The 18,534-nt window shown below is 34.1% G+C and overlaps 3 protein-coding genes across 3 annotated transcripts; 1 reads left to right on the top strand and 2 right to left on the bottom strand.

Moving 5' to 3' along the window:
* Positions 1-4,474: 4,474 nt before the first annotated feature.
* lhb (luteinizing hormone subunit beta) lies at positions 4,475-9,363 on the top strand. The gene is made up of 3 exons (XM_059360026.1): positions 4,475-4,565; positions 7,106-7,257; positions 9,051-9,363. The coding sequence occupies exons 1-3, from the start codon at positions 4,475-4,477 to the stop codon at positions 9,282-9,284; spliced, it is 477 nt and encodes a 158-aa protein (XP_059216009.1). The 3' UTR covers positions 9,285-9,363.
* Positions 9,364-11,026: 1,663 nt separating this feature from the next.
* LOC131993947 (G-protein coupled receptor 4-like) lies at positions 11,027-13,406 on the bottom strand. The gene is made up of 3 exons (XM_059360024.1): positions 13,248-13,406; positions 11,952-12,139; positions 11,027-11,851 (listed from the first exon to the last, which is right to left on the bottom strand). The coding sequence occupies exons 1-3, from the start codon at positions 13,404-13,406 to the stop codon at positions 11,308-11,310; spliced, it is 891 nt and encodes a 296-aa protein (XP_059216007.1). The 3' UTR covers positions 11,027-11,307.
* Positions 13,407-14,617: 1,211 nt separating this feature from the next.
* LOC131993419 (G-protein coupled receptor 4-like) lies at positions 14,618-17,754 on the bottom strand. Its single transcript, XM_059359328.1, has 3 exons — positions 17,440-17,754; positions 15,667-15,854; positions 14,618-15,566 (listed from the first exon to the last, which is right to left on the bottom strand). The coding sequence occupies exons 1-3, from the start codon at positions 17,596-17,598 to the stop codon at positions 15,059-15,061; spliced, it is 855 nt and encodes a 284-aa protein (XP_059215311.1). The 5' UTR covers positions 17,599-17,754; the 3' UTR covers positions 14,618-15,058.
* Between the last annotated feature and the right edge of the window lie 780 nt (positions 17,755-18,534).

Genomic DNA, 18,534 nt, shown 5'->3' with positions numbered 1-18,534 from the left:
TCCCTAGTATGAATGTTTTGTTTTGTCCAAATGACAAACTACAAATCCCCTGATATAAGTTTGCACATTTTATAGGCTAATCATTCATATAAATACAGAGAAACAGTAAGTTATTTATTTCATATTCTCAACACAGGCTGTGTTTTTGCTTCTACAGCCCAACTTTCCACCCATGGGATCTATAAAGATTTTTACATTGTAAACTGAGTCATCTCATTTCCCCGAACAGGAAAAGTGAATCACACTGCGTCATCTTAACCCATTAAAACCCCACTCCCTAAATCACAGGATCACAGTCGTACAATAACCAAGCCAGGAGGAAGTCTCTGTGTCGCTGTGACCCAAAACTGATAAAACAGGATTATTTTACCGGCAGCAGCAGATTACTACCTCATCCTGCTCGGTGGTCACGATTCTTGACAACACATAAAGATTTCCACAACAGGCCTTATTGACAAAAACAACAGTAACTCTCTGTAATATAGATTCAAAGTGGATATCTAAATGATTGTATATACAATTATTGAAAGCTTGTTATTTTATTGCACGCATTTTTTAAATTACAGTAAAACACTGTCAAATTACATTAGAAATAGGGTGTAAAATTAAAAAATTGTACATCACCTTACACTGTAAAAAAAATGTCTGTAGATTTTAAGGTGAAAAACTGCTAAACCATGACAGTAAAAGACTGTAAAAAGATAAATGGGTTAATTCAGTTTCAGTAACAATGAAACACAGTAAATGTATATATCAGCCAAAACAGTGTTTTTACATTTTTAATTTTTTTAAATACATTACTCCACTGTAAAATACACTGGCACCGTGTTTGTAACAAAAATATACTAATATATATACAAGCAATCACTGTAATTTTTGCAAATATTTTTTGTAAAAATATTTTTTCTCACTGTTAAATGTACTAAACACCATATCTCTAACAAAAACATACTGTAATATTAATGAATCTTTAATTTATGCAGTGTTTATAAAGTCTTTTCTTGTCAATTATATGGCGATTTCTTTTGATGGAAAAACTTTGTATTTTTTACAGTAAAATATGGAATAAAATGGCAATCTTAAATGTGAAATCAACAGTGCTAATATCATTTTACCGTATTGTTAGAAAAAGTTGCACATCGTTTATTACGGTAAAGTTCTGGCAACCACAGCTGCCGTTTTTTTTACCGTAAAAACAACAGGTTTTTGTTTTTTTTACAGTGTGCGCGCGCACACACACACACACACACACACACACACAAGCCTACACATAAATAAAAAATCCATGCAGTGATTTTGCATTTTTTTGCATAAATACATACACTGTATACTATTACACTTCATTGCCACTTCGTGAATGCAGTGTCTTTGTTGTTTGTTTATTTTATTTTATAGTTATAGTATTATTTTATTTTATTATTATATTATCTTAATGTCTTTTTCTCTGTACTTGTGCTGCTGCAACACATGGATTTCTCCCATAGGAATCAATAAATCTCTTTAAGTTCCATTGACCAATGATGTATATAGAACATATAAAGAGCATTTTCCACACAACAAAGACCGTTTCTGTGCACCACAAATTCTAGTTTAAGACTTATCTCTTTAATTTGGCTTTTACCTGAACCATTTTTAGAGATTTTTCTGCTCATGCATCTTAGTGTTATAACATCTTATCTTTTATTTATTTATTCATTCATTCATTTATTTGCTACTATTTATTAGTCTCTCTTTATTAAATTTTTTCTTACCTTACTTTATTTTTTATTTATTTTATCTAATTCATTTCTAAGCTGCCTCCAGTGTTTCCTCAGTTTGTGCTTTGTTTTTAATAGGATGGTGGATGGAGGGTCAGGGTGGAGGGTTGGGGATGGACGGAGGGTGTTTGCTTGTTTCTATGTTTTGTTATAATAATAATAATAATTATTATTATTATTAATAATACTTTCTCTTTTTTATGTAAAGCACTTTGTTTTGCATCTCTCTCTCTCTCTCTCTCTCTCTTAAAAGTGCTATACAAATAAAGTCTTATTGATTGATTTTAAGTTCCCATACCGGGAGTCGAACCCAGGCCGCCTGGGTGAAAACCAGGGAGCATCACCGGTAGACCATAAGGGACATATAACTTTATCTCTTTTACATTACATGTCATTTAGCAGACGCTATTGTCCAAAGCGACTTACAATAAGTGCATTCAACCTGATGGTACTAGACATAGACCATAGGAATCAAGTAAGTACATAACTTTAAGAGCTAACTGTCATTGCTAAAGGAGTGCTATATGATAAGGAAGAAAAGAAGAGAAAAGAATAAGAGCTTTTTTTTTTTTTTCTCTTGTCAGCATAGCATCGATTGTTATTATGGCCAATGGAAAAATATTAATTAAGTTGTAAATGTAGTTCAGCCTTGCCCCTGGGAGTCTCAGTAACAAAACTCACAAGAGTAGTTAAATGTTCCTTTAGCCCATAAATAATTATAATTAAATCAAGTTATAATTAGATGAAATATGACACACTGCTCAGTCACAATGTTCTACTAACAATACAAAGGTTAGTGAGGGCTGTTAAATTCGCCCTCTGGTGGCCATGTTCGAAGACAGCAGCTTCAGAGGGCATGAAAAGACCCTTACAATAAATAATCCAGTGGAAATGACGCCCCCTTTTATTGACCATTTGGGGAAGGGGGCAACGAACCTTAAACGGAGGATCTGTAGATGAATTTGAGATTTCAGTACTGTGTCAAGTTGTTCTGGTCACAAATCTCCATAATAAATAAAGAAAATTAGAAAATATAAAAATCTATGTGGTGATTTAGTATCAAAAACTTCAGAGATTTTGGAGATTTCGCCAGGAAGATATATAATAAAATAAATAATATATGTCTTCCCCAAAATATTTTTGTTTTATTTTCAGTTTATAACACTTTGACATACAGCTTTTGCATTCATGTATTTTCATTCAACTTTCATATATTATGATAGCTGCATTTAGATAGAGACACAAAATAAAAACAAACAAAACATAACACTTCAAACAGGTTCGCTCCTCCTGTTAAAGAAAACGGTCATCTATATACAATTGAGTATTGTTTGTAAATGGTGTAGATTAAAACACATATATAGAAAATCAATATGAATCTGACAAGATGGGAATCTGCATTGTCCACAAAGACTAGTTCATCCGTTAAAGTCTTTAATGTAGTTGATGAAAGTGCTCCATATGTCCTCAAATACATGCTGTTTAGAAATAAATAATATTTAAGTACAAATTATAACATCTAGAAATGAAAAATAAAGATTGTCAAATATCTAGATGCAAAATAATATGTCTCAAAGTCACACAACAGACGTTATGTATCAATATTGTTAAATATGATTCTAAATATTCGTATAACTGCCAGCTTTAATTGCTTTGCAATATTTTTATTGATTTACCCCTTGTTTAACTCCTTTAATAAAGACTACTATACGGTGGCCTTGAGCAAAGCACTGAACCTACCACTGCTCCATTTAATCCAATGTAATCTCGGCATCTTTTATGAGTGTAACAGGATGTAAAAGTGATACAGAGAGAGACTAATCCCCAGATAAAACCTGTAGCCTACCGTTTCCTCCCCTGAAACATAAACAGGGAACCAAGAGTTTAATCCTGGATTCCAGGTTCTGTATAAATACTGAGCAGGTCACCTGGCCTCCGCACACTGTCTGAAGACACTGACGAGGTAACTCAACAATTTGTTCAATTTATTAAATTCATCTAAATGTTTTTTGTTGCTTTATTTTGATGCAGCTTCGGGAGAATATCAATAATAGAATCACAGGTACACTGTAAAAAAGAAACAGTTGTTTTTATGGTAAAAAAAAAATGGCAGCTGTGGTTGACAGAACTTTACGGTAATAAATATGGTGCACTTTTTTCTAATATTACGGTAAAATATTAGCACTCTTGGTTTCAGTTTTAGATTGCCATTTTATTCCATATTTTACCGTAAAAAATAAAAAGTTTTTCCATCGAAAGAAACGCTGTTCTGCCATATGATTGAGAAGAAAATACTTTATAAATGCAGCAGAATTAAAGTTAGAAAAAGAATAAGAAGAATTAGGTTAGAAAAAGTATTTTTACAAAAAATAAATGCAAAAATTATATATTGTATATAATACAGTGTAGGCCTATGTTTGTTACAAACACGGTGTCAGTGTATTTTACAGTGGAGTAATGTATTTAAAAAATGTATTTTATTTATGTCTTTTACTGTCATGGTTTAGCAGTTTTTCACTGTAAAATCTACAGACGCTTTTTTACAATGTATCAATTCACAGTAAGGTACATTAAAAGACTTAAATTTCTAAAAAGATAATTTATTAATGCTTTATTTATGTGTTTTTACTCTTAACAAGAAGCCATAAAGTCTGCAGTTATTCATGTTATTACCATCATTAATCAGTCTACTGACCCACTTGTTGTCCTGCAGGATGATGGCAGCACCAGTCAGCAGAGTGAAGTTCTCCTTCATTCTGAGTTTGTTTCTCGGAGCCACATTTTCCATTTGGCCCCTGGCTCCTGCAGGTAAAGAAAACAAGCCCACACTTTTAATTTCATTGATGAAATAACAGAAACCCTTTTCTGCAAATAAATCAGAATTTGGTAACGCTTTATAATAAGGTCCTTGTAATAACCATTAATTAACAAGTAATAAGGCATTTGTTTCGCTTTAGATCCGGTAGCTGCAAAAAGCATCGTTAACTGTTAGTTAACTTATAGTTAACTGTTAGTTAACTTAAAATAGATGAGCAATAAAGTATATTTTAATATCAATAAGCAAACAAAATAAGATTAATAAAGGCATGGCAAAGACATTATGGGTGTTTGTAATGTTATTATGAACAATTATAAGATACTCATGAGGCTTTTATTAATGTTCTTATGCATTTGCAAACTGTTAACAAGTTTTTTATAAGTGCTTATAAATCTCTTATAGCCTGCTATTAGCTGTATTATAATGCCATTTTTAACACTTATATAGGCTTATAAACACACAATAATGTTAATAAGCATCTTGTAATGACTTACAAGGGCCTTATTACTTGTTAATTAATGGTTATTACAAGGACCTTAATATAAAGCCTTACCCAGAATTTTAATATTGATTGATGATTTTGAGTTGAAATCTAACATCCAATCCCATTTCCCTGTATTACAGAAGACACACATAGCTATATACAATTGACATATACTATACTGCCCTACAAAGTCTAACTGGATAATACAACAAATATCTGAATAAAAATAATAATAATGCATTTTATTTTTAGAGCGCTTTTCAGAGTCAAAGACACTCAAAGACACAATAAATAAAATAACAAAAAACAGAAAAAACAGTCACACATTTACAATTTGAAAAACACAAGAATAACTTAAGTTATTATTATTATTATTATTATTATTATTATTGTTATTATTATTATTATTATTTTATGACTGTAAGTGGTTGGCAACTTTTTTATTATTTCTTTAAAAAATATTTAACTTTAAATTTGAAGTTTCACTGTTAGAAATCAGAAAGTTAATTTTACAATCAGCATTTTGTAAGGACTTACAAGGGCCTTATTACTTGTTAATTAATGGTTATTACAAGGACCTTCATATAAAGCCTTACCCAGAATTGTAATATTGATTGATGATTTTGAGTTGAAATCTAACATCCAATCCCATTTCCCTGTATTACAGAAGACATACATAGCTATATACAATTGACATATACTATACTGCCCTACAAAGTCTAACTGCAGTAATTACATTTTTGCTCAAAATTGAGTTATAACTAAAAATGAACTCCTTGATGTGCACTTACCATGGTCTGCTTTGGATATATATACTAATTTAAACATAAAAAATAATATAAATTATAAGTTTATTTGAAAGGGAAATTATTATTCAAAAAATTCCAAGACAAACTAACTTTAAATATTATGCAAGCAAGGATATATAGAATATGGATATACTTTTTCCCTAAATGTACAATACAAAGCTGTGTCTGAAATGTTGAGACATTAGGGCATTACACAACAGAGAAAGAAGAAGTGTGTTTCATTAAACAGGAAATCTGCAAGTGAACATGACACAAAATATGAGTAATTCAGAAAAAGCAAGCCAGCAAGAACTTAGCGAGAATGTTAGTTTCCCAACTCAGTAAAGGTTTGTTACTTAAGTTTTTATTCAATTTCTTATAGGTCAAACATCATACAAAATACATCAAAGTTCCACATAAACAAATCGACCATATTAAACAAAAATACATAAAATAAAAACAAAAAATGCATATACATGCAAATACACATACATACACAAATCCCAGCCCATAAACAGCGCAGCATTTTTCCCAACACTAAACACTATGTTCTCCAAGTTAGTATATGATAATATATATACATACATACATACATACACGCATATGAACCTGGTCTCACAGGAATCCGTGAAATAGCCACGGATTCGCTGAACTCAAAATCCGTGGAATAGCCACGGAATCACTCAGATTTCTGTGAAACTGACATGGATTTCGCTACAATGCAAGTTAATGACAGTCATATCCCGTGGCTATTCCATGGATATTTTTTCCTATTGGTTTGTTCCAAGTCACGTGACTTTCAAGGTCCCGGCGGTCAGAACAAAAAACATGGCGGACAGTTCTCTAATTTTTAGTGAAAAAATCAATATTTTGACTTAGTTTCTGCATAAAAATGGATTTTGATCACATTTCTAGAGAGAAATATATGTTTTATTTTCTAAATATTCACTCAGTGAATGTACATAATCACTTTGTATGTTGGAATAGCCACGGGATATGACTGTCATTAACTTGCATTGTAGCGAAATCCGTGTCAGTTTCACGAAAATTTGAGTGATTCCGTGGCTATTCCACGGATTTTGAGTTAAGGAAATCCGTGGCTATTTCACGGATTCCTGTGAGACCAGGTTGACGCATATACATATACCTATATACATATACATACACACACATTAGTCATCCTCCCCTTATATGTTGTAGGCACCTATTCCCCTCTTATACGATTCAGAAAATGACCCCAGACCTGGTTAAATTTCAGTTACGGTTTGTGACATATTTGTTCCATCACCAGCAGCCTTCCACCTGCCGCCCTGCCAACTCATCAACCAGACGGTGTCTCTGGAGAAGGAGGGCTGTCCCAAGTGTCACCCAGTGGAAACAACCATCTGCAGTGGTCACTGCATCACCAAGGTATTGTGGGTAATGTAGGAAACTGAACTGTAATGCCTGTCTCTCTCTTGGTTTATTGTTTTATTTGGATCCCCATTAGCTGCAGCACAACTGCAGCTATTCTTCCTGGGGTCCGACATATAATAAACACTACATACAACTTCAATCAAAACAAACTTAAAGAGACAACAATGGGAATAATGAAGAAAAAAGAAACAAAATAAAAGATAAATAAAATAAAACCAAGAATATAAAAGATAGCAAATCTTCAAAATCAGGATCTTTTATACATTCTTTACATTTTATACATTTAATGCACTATAGCTATATTCATTACGTAGTAGTTAATACACCTTACTTACATATTATTCTATATTTTTAATAGTACATTAATAGTAATAATTTCCATATCCATTTAGGAGATGTTATTTTATCTTTACATTAATATCCATTACTTAAAGCTAGATGTTATATGTAATTTAATACGATATAGCTGCGTTTATTACACAGTAGTTAGTATTCTTTATTGAACCATATTATTCTATATATTTAACAGAGTTAATTTATTAAAAACAATTTCATAGTTAGTATATGTATCCATTTAAGATATTTTTTTCAATAATTATTTAAAGTCTTTTGTGCTAATGGTTTGTTCAAAATGTTTGGGAAGTCGGTTCCAAGCAGTCATGGCTCTGTGCTGTTCTTTTACTGAAGTTTGTTTTTATTATTGGTAGTGAGTTTTTTCCGCTGGCTGCATGTCTCGTCGTGTAGCTATGATTGTCTGAGCTAAAATGTAGCTTTTTGTATAGAACAAATGGAGTTCTGGATATGGAAACATTTCTTACAAATATTAATAGTGAATGATGTTATCTATCACATACCACAAAGTGAGATCTGAAGAGCACAACGTTCAACTTCAAGACTTAAAGATGAATTGAAATAAAAAAGATGCAGTACAATGTGCTTGTCTGATATATGGAAGAAATAATGATAACATGCTGGTATTCACAGTTTCGTTGACCCATGGGTGCCTGTGACTTTTAACTGGAAAAAGTCTGGCACTTATATAAAATAACAGTAAACAACAGTAAGTTATTTAACAGATAATTTCTTTAGAAATATGGATAATACAACAAATATCTGAATAAAAATATATATCTGTATAAAAATAATAATAATGCATTTTATTTTTAGAGCGCTTTTCAGAGTCAAAGACACTCAAAGACACAATAAATAAAATAACAAAAACCAGAAAAAAACAGTCACACATTTACAATTTGAAAAACACAAGAATAACTTAAGTTATTATTATTATTATTATTATTATTATTATTATTATTATTATTTTATGACTGTAAGTGGTTGGCAACTTTTTATTATTTCTTTAAAAAATATATTTAAAAAAAAATTAACTTTAAATTTGAAGTTTCACTGTTAGAAATCAGAAAGTTAATTTTACAATCAGCAATAGGATGTGTATTTTTTGTATATATATGTATATATATATATATATATATATATATATAGTTATTTATTTTTTTACATAGAATTCACTGTAATTTAACATTCATGACCATTAATCACTTGAATAATACTGTAAACAAACTTTAATGTCACATTATATTAATTTACAGATTTAAATCTCCATTTTATGATTAATATTATATAAAAGTAATTAACCTTTTTTATGGCATTTGCAGAATAAAATAATACAGTACATTTTTGGAATATATACCGGTATGTTTTTTATATGTAGCAGTAGACCATTGTTCACTCCCCCACATACTTATTATACTGTATGTGCTCCCCTCCAGGACCCTGTTATCAAGATACCGTTCAGCAACGTGTATCAGCATGTGTGCACGTACCGAGACTTTTACTACAAGACATTTGAGCTTCCTGACTGTCCTCCTGGCATCGACCCGACCGTCACCTACCCTGTGGCTCTGAGCTGCCACTGTGGCCGCTGTGCCATGGACACATCTGACTGCACATTTGAGAGCCTGCAGCCCAACTTCTGCATGAATGACATACCTTTCTACTACTAGTCTCAAGTCCGACAACACACTAGAAATAGAATCTATCCAAACACTCAGCACCAGACTCTTCTAAATAAAGATTGTTACATGTACCAATGGAAATAATTCTCTGTTTATCTTTTGCAATAGGAAATACCCACACTGCAAAAAGGGGGAGTCTAAAAACAAGATAAAAACACTAAATCTGAGGGAAATGATCTTGCTGCATGGACAGATAATTTCACTTGACTTAATTTCTTATTTTAAGCGTTCAACACGCTTATTTCTAGATTTAATAATCTTAATCTAAGAAATCTTGTCAAGAGGAATTATCTGTCCGTGCAGCAAGATATTTTCCCTCAGATTTAGTGTTTTTATCTTGATTTTAGACACCTTTTTTGCAGCGCACCAGACGTTTTCATCCAGCAAGCGCCATTTTTATGTTTTATATTATGCAATACATGTAAGATTTGATCTTTCTACAAGGACATACAGTGGTGTGCAAGATTTAAGGTTATAATAAGTAACTTGACAGGGGTTTTTCTGTGAAAAATTGATGGATTTTAGAAATAACTGCACTGTCAAAATAGGTGTTTTGGTGATTTAATGTTGAAAAATTTGCACATATCTATTAAATAATGCATTTTAGCCCTATTTGGATGAAGACATTTTACTATACTTCCTGTTTATGTCTACACAATTTGCATTTTTCAAGGAAATGAGACACACATCAGGGGATTATCATTTAATCTTATTCTTTTTATGCACCAAAAATATACACTTTGTCACAAACTGGCTCAGTCAATGTGACAAGGAGGGAGTCCATGCCAGATTTTACTAACAAATGTAATGTATTTTTTAAAAATAATGAAGTAAGCTAACAAACCACAAACAGCTTCAGCAATACCATCGATGCATGGATGTGTAAGTTACTGTAGGTGCTGAATTCCAACCACTGTAGCTAGCGAGAGAGATGTCATGCCCTATTCAAAACACATGAAGTTGAAGAAATATTTATGGGCAAATATTTAAGCCCACAATCTTCCCCCGTATTTTAACTTACTGTCTCTTGATGCGTCACTTGTTTTCCTTTGAAACTTTGTTGATACACACGCATGTCAACACCCTTTCCCAACTGGTCTTACTATACTTTGTCTTTAAATTACCACACATTTCTGTTCTGCTTTTACTTAGAACCATGTATTATTCATCAAACTAGATACCGAAGTATGAGGGGGAAAAAAACACACATTTTAAATCAAAATGACCACCTTCTTGGTATTTTAATGGTCATTAACATCACAAAAGTACACTGCAATAAAGGTGTGTCGAAAAACAAGATAAAAACACTAAATCTGAGGGAAATGATCTTTCTGCATGGACAGATCATTTCACTTGACAAGATCTCTTGTCAAGATTGTTAAATCTAGAAATAAGCATGTTATACGCTTAAAATAAGAAACTAACTCTTAAAACAAGATAAATTAAAGCAGCAAGCAGCGATGAACTGGCCCGAGCAGAGTGCACTGACAATTATTTGTTTCTTTCCAAGATAAAAAAAAACTTAAGATTTAGAAGTGTTAGATAATTTATCTTGTTTTAAGAGTATTTATTTGAAGAGTACTTATTTGAAGTGTTCAACATGCTTATTTCTAGATTTAACAATCTTAATTTAAGAAATCTTGTCAAGTTAAATTATCTGCCCATGCAGCAAGATCATTTCCCTCAGATTTAGTGTTTTTATCTTGTTTTTAGACACACCTTTTTTGCAGTGTATTTGAAATAAATATTTATGTCCATATTTAAGGCAAGGTAAATACATAAAACAATGTAGCCGATCTAAAAAAGAAAAACAGTTAAAATAATCCTGTTTTCTAACCCAAACCATGTTCTTGTTTCATAACCTTAACCATTAGTTAATTTTACAGCATAAACGACGAAGTTAAAAACGACAAACATGAGATTGTTCCGAAAACATTCAAAAGTACAGTCCAGTTCGAAGATATCTATATCTTGATATCAAATAATTTGTTTATTAGGGTACATTTTCAGTCTAGACTGAGGAGGCTTCTGTGTTATTCTTATCCTCGTTGGTGACCTGGCCCTGATTTTCCTCTCTTGTCAACCTGCAACAACACATGGAGGCCAGCAGTTTGTCTACAGCTCCTTTCCTCATGAAAACATACAGAAACAGGTCTGCAAGAGGACTCAACCTGAGACACAGAAGGCTCAGGTCCATTAGGTATTTGTTATATCTGACATGCTCTTCCAGGGACACAAAGACACTTGGCAGGTGCAGTAATGTGTAATTAAGCAGCACCAGGACCAAAATGCCCACAATTCGCCGTTTTTCATCAGAGGGGACTGCGATGGAAGCAGACAGGGCTTTGAGGCTCCCACCGAGGAAGAATATGAACAGTGGGAGGGGAAGAAGGAAAAAGATTGCTGAGATTATTTTTGCGGCCCCTATTTTAACCCAGAAAAAGTAAGTGAGGAGATAGACAAGAGTAACAGCCCAGATTACAGCAGAGACCACCACAGAGATCTTGATGGTTCGTCTGAAGCGGTACCACAGTGGCCAGGCGATGGCCAAATATCTGTAAAACAAGAAGGACTCAGATTCAGAATACTATATCATACACACACAGTGTGTACAAACACAGTAGCTTCACATATTTCAGATAGGCAGACAGCTACCTTTCCAGGGCGATGCACACCATGAAGCACACACTGGCCACCGCAAAAAAGTAGTAAACATAAAAGATGTATCCATATATGTCAATGTCTTCAGGTTGTGCCACCCAAACGACCATGCAGAAGACCTGAATGAGGTCTGAAATGAGGAGATTGATGACGTAGATCGGAGCGACATGATCCTTTTGCACCTGCAGGAAAAACATTAATGAAAGAAAGCAACCTGAAATATGTTCCCAAATATGTCATCTTGCTCTGTCCCGCTATTGCACTCAGAGTCATTTAAACATTTGTGATTAAACTCTTTTATGCTGTCAGAATTTACATCAGATCCCACTGTTCATATTCACACCAGAATGCAGCTGCAGTGTTTGTAATGTATTGTCTGTTTACTGCATTTATTAGGATATCATAATAGAACTAGAAAATTTCCTCTGGGGAAATTCTGAAAGGTCCACGGGGGCTACTGCCGGTGTGTGTGCACTATGATGAGACTCTTCGGAGATTTCCAACAATTAATACTAGTAATGTTATGATACTATATTATATACATGGAGCACACCTACAACAAGCATTCCTTTTCAAGTATTTATTTATACAGCAACCTATGCCCTTTAACCTCAAAATGTGTGTGTGAAACATGTGTATCTGGAGGAGTGTGCATGTGTGTGTGTAACTAAAATCACATAAAGTTAACTGTGTGTGTGTGTGTGTGTGTGTGAAGCATGTGTATCTGGAGGAGTGTACACGCTTACGCGCGCATGTGTGTGTGTGTGCGTGCATGTATCTGTAACTGTAATCACATCAAAGCATCAAAGGCTTTGGGGTCGACCAATCAGAGCAGACCAATCAACAGAATTAACTGTTAAGCTGTGGAATCTTCTAGCAAAGTGACAGCAGCCAGAGGTGGACAGACTGGAATTTTTGGCCTCGAACAGTTTTGACATTTCACTAAAACATTTCACTGTAAAAAGGCCGATGGGCTTCATCCTCAAGAGATCATTAAAACACTTAATAGCAGCTCTGACACCCAACCCAGATCAATATCCAACCATGCAGCCTACACTGTAAAAAAAAAGAAATCTGTTAAATTTACGGTAAAATATCGGCAGCTGTGTGTTTTCAAAAGTTTTGTACTAGTCCTTGATTTACGGTGATATGCAATTTTTTATTTTACGCCCTATTTGTCATGCAATTTGACAGTGTTTTACTGTGATTTCTACAAATATTTTTACAGTGTATGATCCAGACAGACACATATCACAGTAAATATATCAATATCACTTATTATGTACATACCAGAGAATAGAGAGAGTAGATGGCCACAAGGGTCAAAGGGAGGCCGAAGCAAATTATAATGAAGGTCACCACGTTTATGACGTATCCTACTACTTCATTATAGTCATAGTAGCCAAACCTGATGAAGCCATGACTGAATTTGGAGGAAGGTTGTTCCATTCTTCAGAGTAATAGTTCCCTTTGACAGTGTAAAATATTCTGTCCTCTACATTTAAACAGTCTGTGAGGATGTGCAGTAGTATATAGGAAATCTAGACTTGCCTCTTTTAAGGAAGACATGTAGTAAGAACTTGCATCATCATGGGAGGAGTGTGGTGGATGTGATGCAAGGTCAGTAAATATTTGTGTTTAATGTGTATTCTTTAAGGTTTTTACAGGTTTTATTATCCTTGATCATATGTATCATATTTTATATGTCCTGCTGGTATATTATTTCCAAGCAACTTTCAGATGTAACTAGAAAATGTACAACTTTCAGTTGCTTATCGTAACATAAATAGGTGAAGCACTCCAACGTAAGATGTTGCTGCAACATGCTGTTTTCACAATAACAATGCTTTGTCAAAAAATTGTGTACCGGGCTTTACTGTAATGTAAACTCATCTGTGTAAATGTTATACGATCAGAATATATGATGTAGCATACTGCCCTCCAAACTCTAATTGCTGTAACTACATTTTTGGTCAAAACTGAGTTTTAACTAAAAATGAACTCCTTGATGTCTGTTTTATCTTCTGACAAAGTTTTAGATTTCAATTTTGCTTTATTTCAGAGAAATAATGATGTAAAAATTGCAGTAACTACAAAATCCACTGTGATACAGTGTCGCCTTGTATTTCTTCATTGTGTTGAATAGTGAAGACAAGAATAATAGAAAGTTTATTTGAAAGGGAAATTAACATCTAGATAGTGATTAAGTAAAAATGCAAGATAAAATTATATAAAGACTAAAAATATAACATTACTTCATAATATTAAGTCTAAAATACACAAATCTTTGAATAGAGTTGGTAAACAACACTATAGTTACTACACTCTGTTTTTGCATCATTATTAGAACCTTTTACAGCAATGCAAAACCAGAATGCAGTAACTACATTTTGGGGGTCAAAGGTCAAATAAATACCTATTGTGAAGGTACGCCTTCTCCATGGACTATATCTATGACTGCTGCTTCCTGGGCTACTTGAGGCTGCCCAGGGTGTTTAAAAGGCATCCATGGTAACAATAGTGGTGGGTCATATGTCGATATTTAGCACGAGACTTTTGTTTTCACTCAGTGAGATGGTAAAAGGCAGACATTCACGGTTTTGTTGCAAAACACATTTTATTTAATTACATTCACAGAAAACTTTTTACAAACGTACATAATGAGAAATAAAAAAATAATCCACATTTTCAAGCACACAACAGCTGCTGCAGAATACCTGCTCTGAATCACATCCTTAGAACTAGCATGCAGAACACTCCACACCCAAAATAGTGTGGTACAAAAAACTAAAACTAACAAACTAGAAAAAAAGTTTAAATAGGCATCCATTACTTTTACCTGGGAAAAACAAATGTGAATAGGAGACCAAAACCAAAACTGTTAAGATGCTCTTATACATCAACAGTCAAAATAAAGGTTAAGGAATAAGAAGGCATGTCGGCTATTATGAGCACAGTGAATCAGAACACAATCAAAATTAATACACAATGAATAATAATTTCTTTTCTGTTTCTATCCCTTCTATTTACACGTCTCCTTCTGTTTCGTCTGTCTCACTCTCTCTCTGCCTTGATGCTGACTGTGGACATGTTGTCATCATTCATACTGCTGAACTGCTAGTATCATCGTTGTCCATTCTGCAACAACACACAGAGGCCAACAGCTTGTCTATGGCCCCTTTCCTCATGAAAACATACAGAACTAAGTCTGCAAGAGGACTCAACCTGACAAACAGAAGGGCCAGGTTATGTAGGGTTTCGTAATTATCGACATTCTGAGCCAGGGGGGAGATGACACTTGGCAGGAACAGCAGCGCGTAAATAAGCAGCACCAGGACCAAAATGCCCACAACACGTCGTTTTTCATCAGAGGGGACTGCGATGGAAGCGGACAGGGCTTTGAGGCTCCCACCGAGGAAGAATATGAACAGTGGGAGGGGAAGAAGGAAAAAGATACCTGAGATGATATTTACGGCCCGTATTTTAACCCAGTAAGGGTAAGTGAGGAGATAGACAAGAGTAACAGCCCAGATTACAGCAGAGACCACCACAGAGATCTTGATGGTTCGTTTGAAGCGGTACCACAGTGGCCAGGCGATGACCAAGTACCTGTAAAACAAGAAGGACACAGCTTCAGAATACTATATCATACACACACAGTGTGTACAAACACAGTAGCTTCACATATTTCAGATAGACAGACAGCTACCTTTCCAGGGCGATGCACACCATGAAGCACACACTGGCCACCACACCAAAGTAGTAAACATAATAGACGTATCCATATATGTCAATGTCTTCAGGTTGTGCCACCCAAACGACCATGCAGAAGACCTGAATGAGGTCTGAAATGAGGAGGTTGATGACGTAGATCGGAGCGACATGATCCTTTTGTACCTGCAAATTGAATTAATTTCATTAATGAAAGAAAGAAAGAAATCTGAAACATGTTCCCAAATATGCCATCTTGCTCTGTCCCACTATTGCACCCAGAGTCATTTAAACATTTAGGATTAAACTGGGATCTGTTGTGTGTTTGTAATGTATTGTCTCCTCACTGCATATGCATTTAAGGGAGGAGAGCAGAGGAGTATAACAAGGCATATTAACTGAGGTCATTTTTCCACTGATAAATATGATGGGAATGTCATTATCCTTGTGGGTATGTAGTCATAAACCAAAGCAATGGACCAGTCAAATGTCTTGAACTAATTAAATATCTGAATGAAACTTTAGGAGATCAAAAAATACAGGTACAAGGTTTAAATTCTGACCACCATGAAGGTCTGTATCCTTTTTATGGCAATCCACCCAAAAGTTTTTAAGACATTTCACTCAAAAACAAAGGAAAATCCACTCAACAAGTCCAGTGTGCTTCATCCTCAAGAGACCAAAAACATCAAAATACATTTTACATAGTTTTATAATAAAGACAACCCAAACAATGAATCCAACTTATCCTGTTCTGGATCTCTTTGTTCTCCAACAAAGCTCACAAACCCCCACCTCAGTAGTTGCATCTACCGAGGTGTGGTAACCTGATTGGTCAGGTCAACCATTAATAAATGTTAATATGGTAATTTGGTTATAGTTATTAAGTAAATTATTAATCAGAGTTCCAACTTTATGAGACTGATTTAATTGAATTGGATGTCTTATCTGTTTTACAGAGTGGTGCCCCATCTCAAGTCATATAATTTAGTTATAATTAGTTATGATAATTAGTAATAATTCTGATAGTCTTCTCAACATGTAGTGTAAATCCGTTGAAAATATATATGTAATATAAAGAAATTAATGCATGATTGCATGACCTGGCACAAGGTAGGATTTCAGTTTTTATGGGAAAGGAAAAACTCATTAGACAAGTCAGCCTAGCATATTGTAAGCAGATGCTCTGGTTGATACGATAACATTAGAATTGTGTAAAAGTGTGCTCTTATCTCAAAAGTGGAACATAACAGGAAATTACAGGACATTGAACTTTAGTTACACAGAAATAATGACGCACGAAGCTGCAAACAAAAAAGAGAAACACAGGACGTTGTCTCGCTCAGTGTTGTTCTGACTTTTGGATTTGTCTGTCACCTTTGGCATCTGTATCTGTTTTCGATACATAAAAATAAATCCCGCACAAGGCTGCAATTCGAATCTACCTGGTCGTCAAGTGTTTTTCTTGAAAGATTTTCTACGACAAACACACTTCTGAACCTTGACATGCACATGTTGCTCAAGTTCGAGGCATATGAAAACCCAACATTTTGTTCTATTTTAACTAAATGGCACCATTAACCTTTACAGTTCTATTTGTTCAGGGTTCATTTTAAATATGGAGTAAATTATTTCTGTAACCTTATTGGAAATTAAAACACTTCTTTGCAGCCTCAATACCAAACCCAGATCAATATCCAACCATGCAGTCTATGATCCAGACAGACACATATCACATGAAATATATAAATATAATTTATAATGTACACACCAAAGAATAGAGAGAGTAGATGGCAACGAGGGTCAAAGGGAGGCCGAAGCAGATGGTAATGAAGGTCACCACATTTATGATGTATCCTTCTACTCCATTATAGTCGTAGTAGCCAAACTTGATCCAGCCATGACTGAAGGTGGAGAAATGTAGTTCCATTCTTCAGATTATTAGTTCCCTGTTGACAGTGTGTGATGTTCTGTCCTCTTCATTTAGTCTACGATAAATATGGTAAGTGATGTTGTGCAGTAGGTCGAAGATAATCTAGACTTCCCTCTTCATGTAAATTGAGTAAGAATTTTTCGTTTGCAAGGAAGGGGTGTGGAGGGTGTGATGCAAGATCAGTCCATACTGTACAGGCTAATCATGTGAAACCAAGGGCCAATTTACGTAATAAAGCTGCTTTGTATCTGTTGTGGAGGTCCCAAAGAGGTCAGAAAACCATTCAACTGGGGTATCCTGGGTCTTTGATTTTGATTTAATTTATTTTGGCACAGTTTTAAAAGAATAATAAGAAGAAGAAAAATAAGAAAATAATAAAAATACAAATTATAAATTCCCCAAAAAATATTTGAATTAAAAAAAAGACATGCCAGGGAAGCCCAAAAAACCCATCATGGGGCTTGACTAGTGGGATTCCCTAATATAAAATAAAAAGAAAGGAAAAGGAACATGGAATCATACAGAACAAGAAACTAGAAAAATAAAACAAAGGCACAACATAACAATGAAACAAGCATTATAATAAGTTTTTGAATAGTAATAGGCTTTTCAAAGATTTTTTAAATGATAAATGAGAAGGGTTGACTAAGTAAGGAGGAGGTGAGTTCCATATCCTGGATCCTCTATATGTAATACTAAATTGTGATGGTTAGTGATTTGGGAGGCCGAAGTTGTAAAGCTTTTCGGGTAGGGTAATTGTGACGCTGATTATTGGTTAGGAAGAGATTATTAACCCAGTAAGGGTTAACAGGGGGAAGTGTTTTGTTTAATAAACCAAATTCAAATTGCGTAACTTGGAAGCTGTTGATTTGATAAATGCTTAGAATGGCAAGTTTGCGAAACAAAGGTAATGTATAACTTCTCACAGCTGAG

Source organism: Centropristis striata, chromosome 20, assembly GCF_030273125.1.
Source record: "Centropristis striata isolate RG_2023a ecotype Rhode Island chromosome 20, C.striata_1.0, whole genome shotgun sequence".
In the NCBI taxonomy this organism is placed as follows: domain Eukaryota; kingdom Metazoa; phylum Chordata; class Actinopteri; order Perciformes; family Serranidae; genus Centropristis; species Centropristis striata.
Note: the sequence above shows the minus strand (reverse complement) of the source record. Positions and strands in the feature narration are given on the sequence as shown.

What these genes read in the sequence shown, in the direction of transcription:
- LOC131993419 (XM_059359328.1), bottom strand. Translation starts at nt 17,598, where the DNA reads ATGGAACTACATTTCTCCACCTTCAGTCATGGCTGGATCAAGTTTGGC. An exon ending in TCTACTCTCTCTATTCTTTG is followed by an intron (nt 15,855 to 17,439) that starts GTGTGTACATTA and finishes TTCAATTTGCAG; the next exon opens with GTACAAAAGGATCATGTCGC. An exon ending in GTGTGCATCGCCCTGGAAAG is followed by an intron (nt 15,567 to 15,666) that starts GTAGCTGTCTGT and finishes CTTGTTTTACAG; the next exon opens with GTACTTGGTCATCGCCTGGC.
- LOC131993947 (XM_059360024.1), bottom strand. Translation starts at nt 13,406, where the DNA reads ATGGAACAACCTTCCTCCAAATTCAGTCATGGCTTCATCAGGTTTGGC. An exon ending in TCTACTCTCTCTATTCTCTG is followed by an intron (nt 12,140 to 13,247) that starts GTATGTACATAA and finishes TTTTTCCTGCAG; the next exon opens with GTGCAAAAGGATCATGTCGC. An exon ending in GTGTGCATCGCCCTGGAAAG is followed by an intron (nt 11,852 to 11,951) that starts GTAGCTGTCTGC and finishes CTTGTTTTACAG; the next exon opens with ATATTTGGCCATCGCCTGGC.
- lhb (XM_059360026.1), top strand. Translation starts at nt 4,475, where the DNA reads ATGGCAGCACCAGTCAGCAGAGTGAAGTTCTCCTTCATTCTGAGTTTG. An exon ending in TTGGCCCCTGGCTCCTGCAG is followed by an intron (nt 4,566 to 7,105) that starts GTAAAGAAAACA and finishes GTTAAATTTCAG; the next exon opens with TTACGGTTTGTGACATATTT. An exon ending in GTGGTCACTGCATCACCAAG is followed by an intron (nt 7,258 to 9,050) that starts GTATTGTGGGTA and finishes GCTCCCCTCCAG; the next exon opens with GACCCTGTTATCAAGATACC.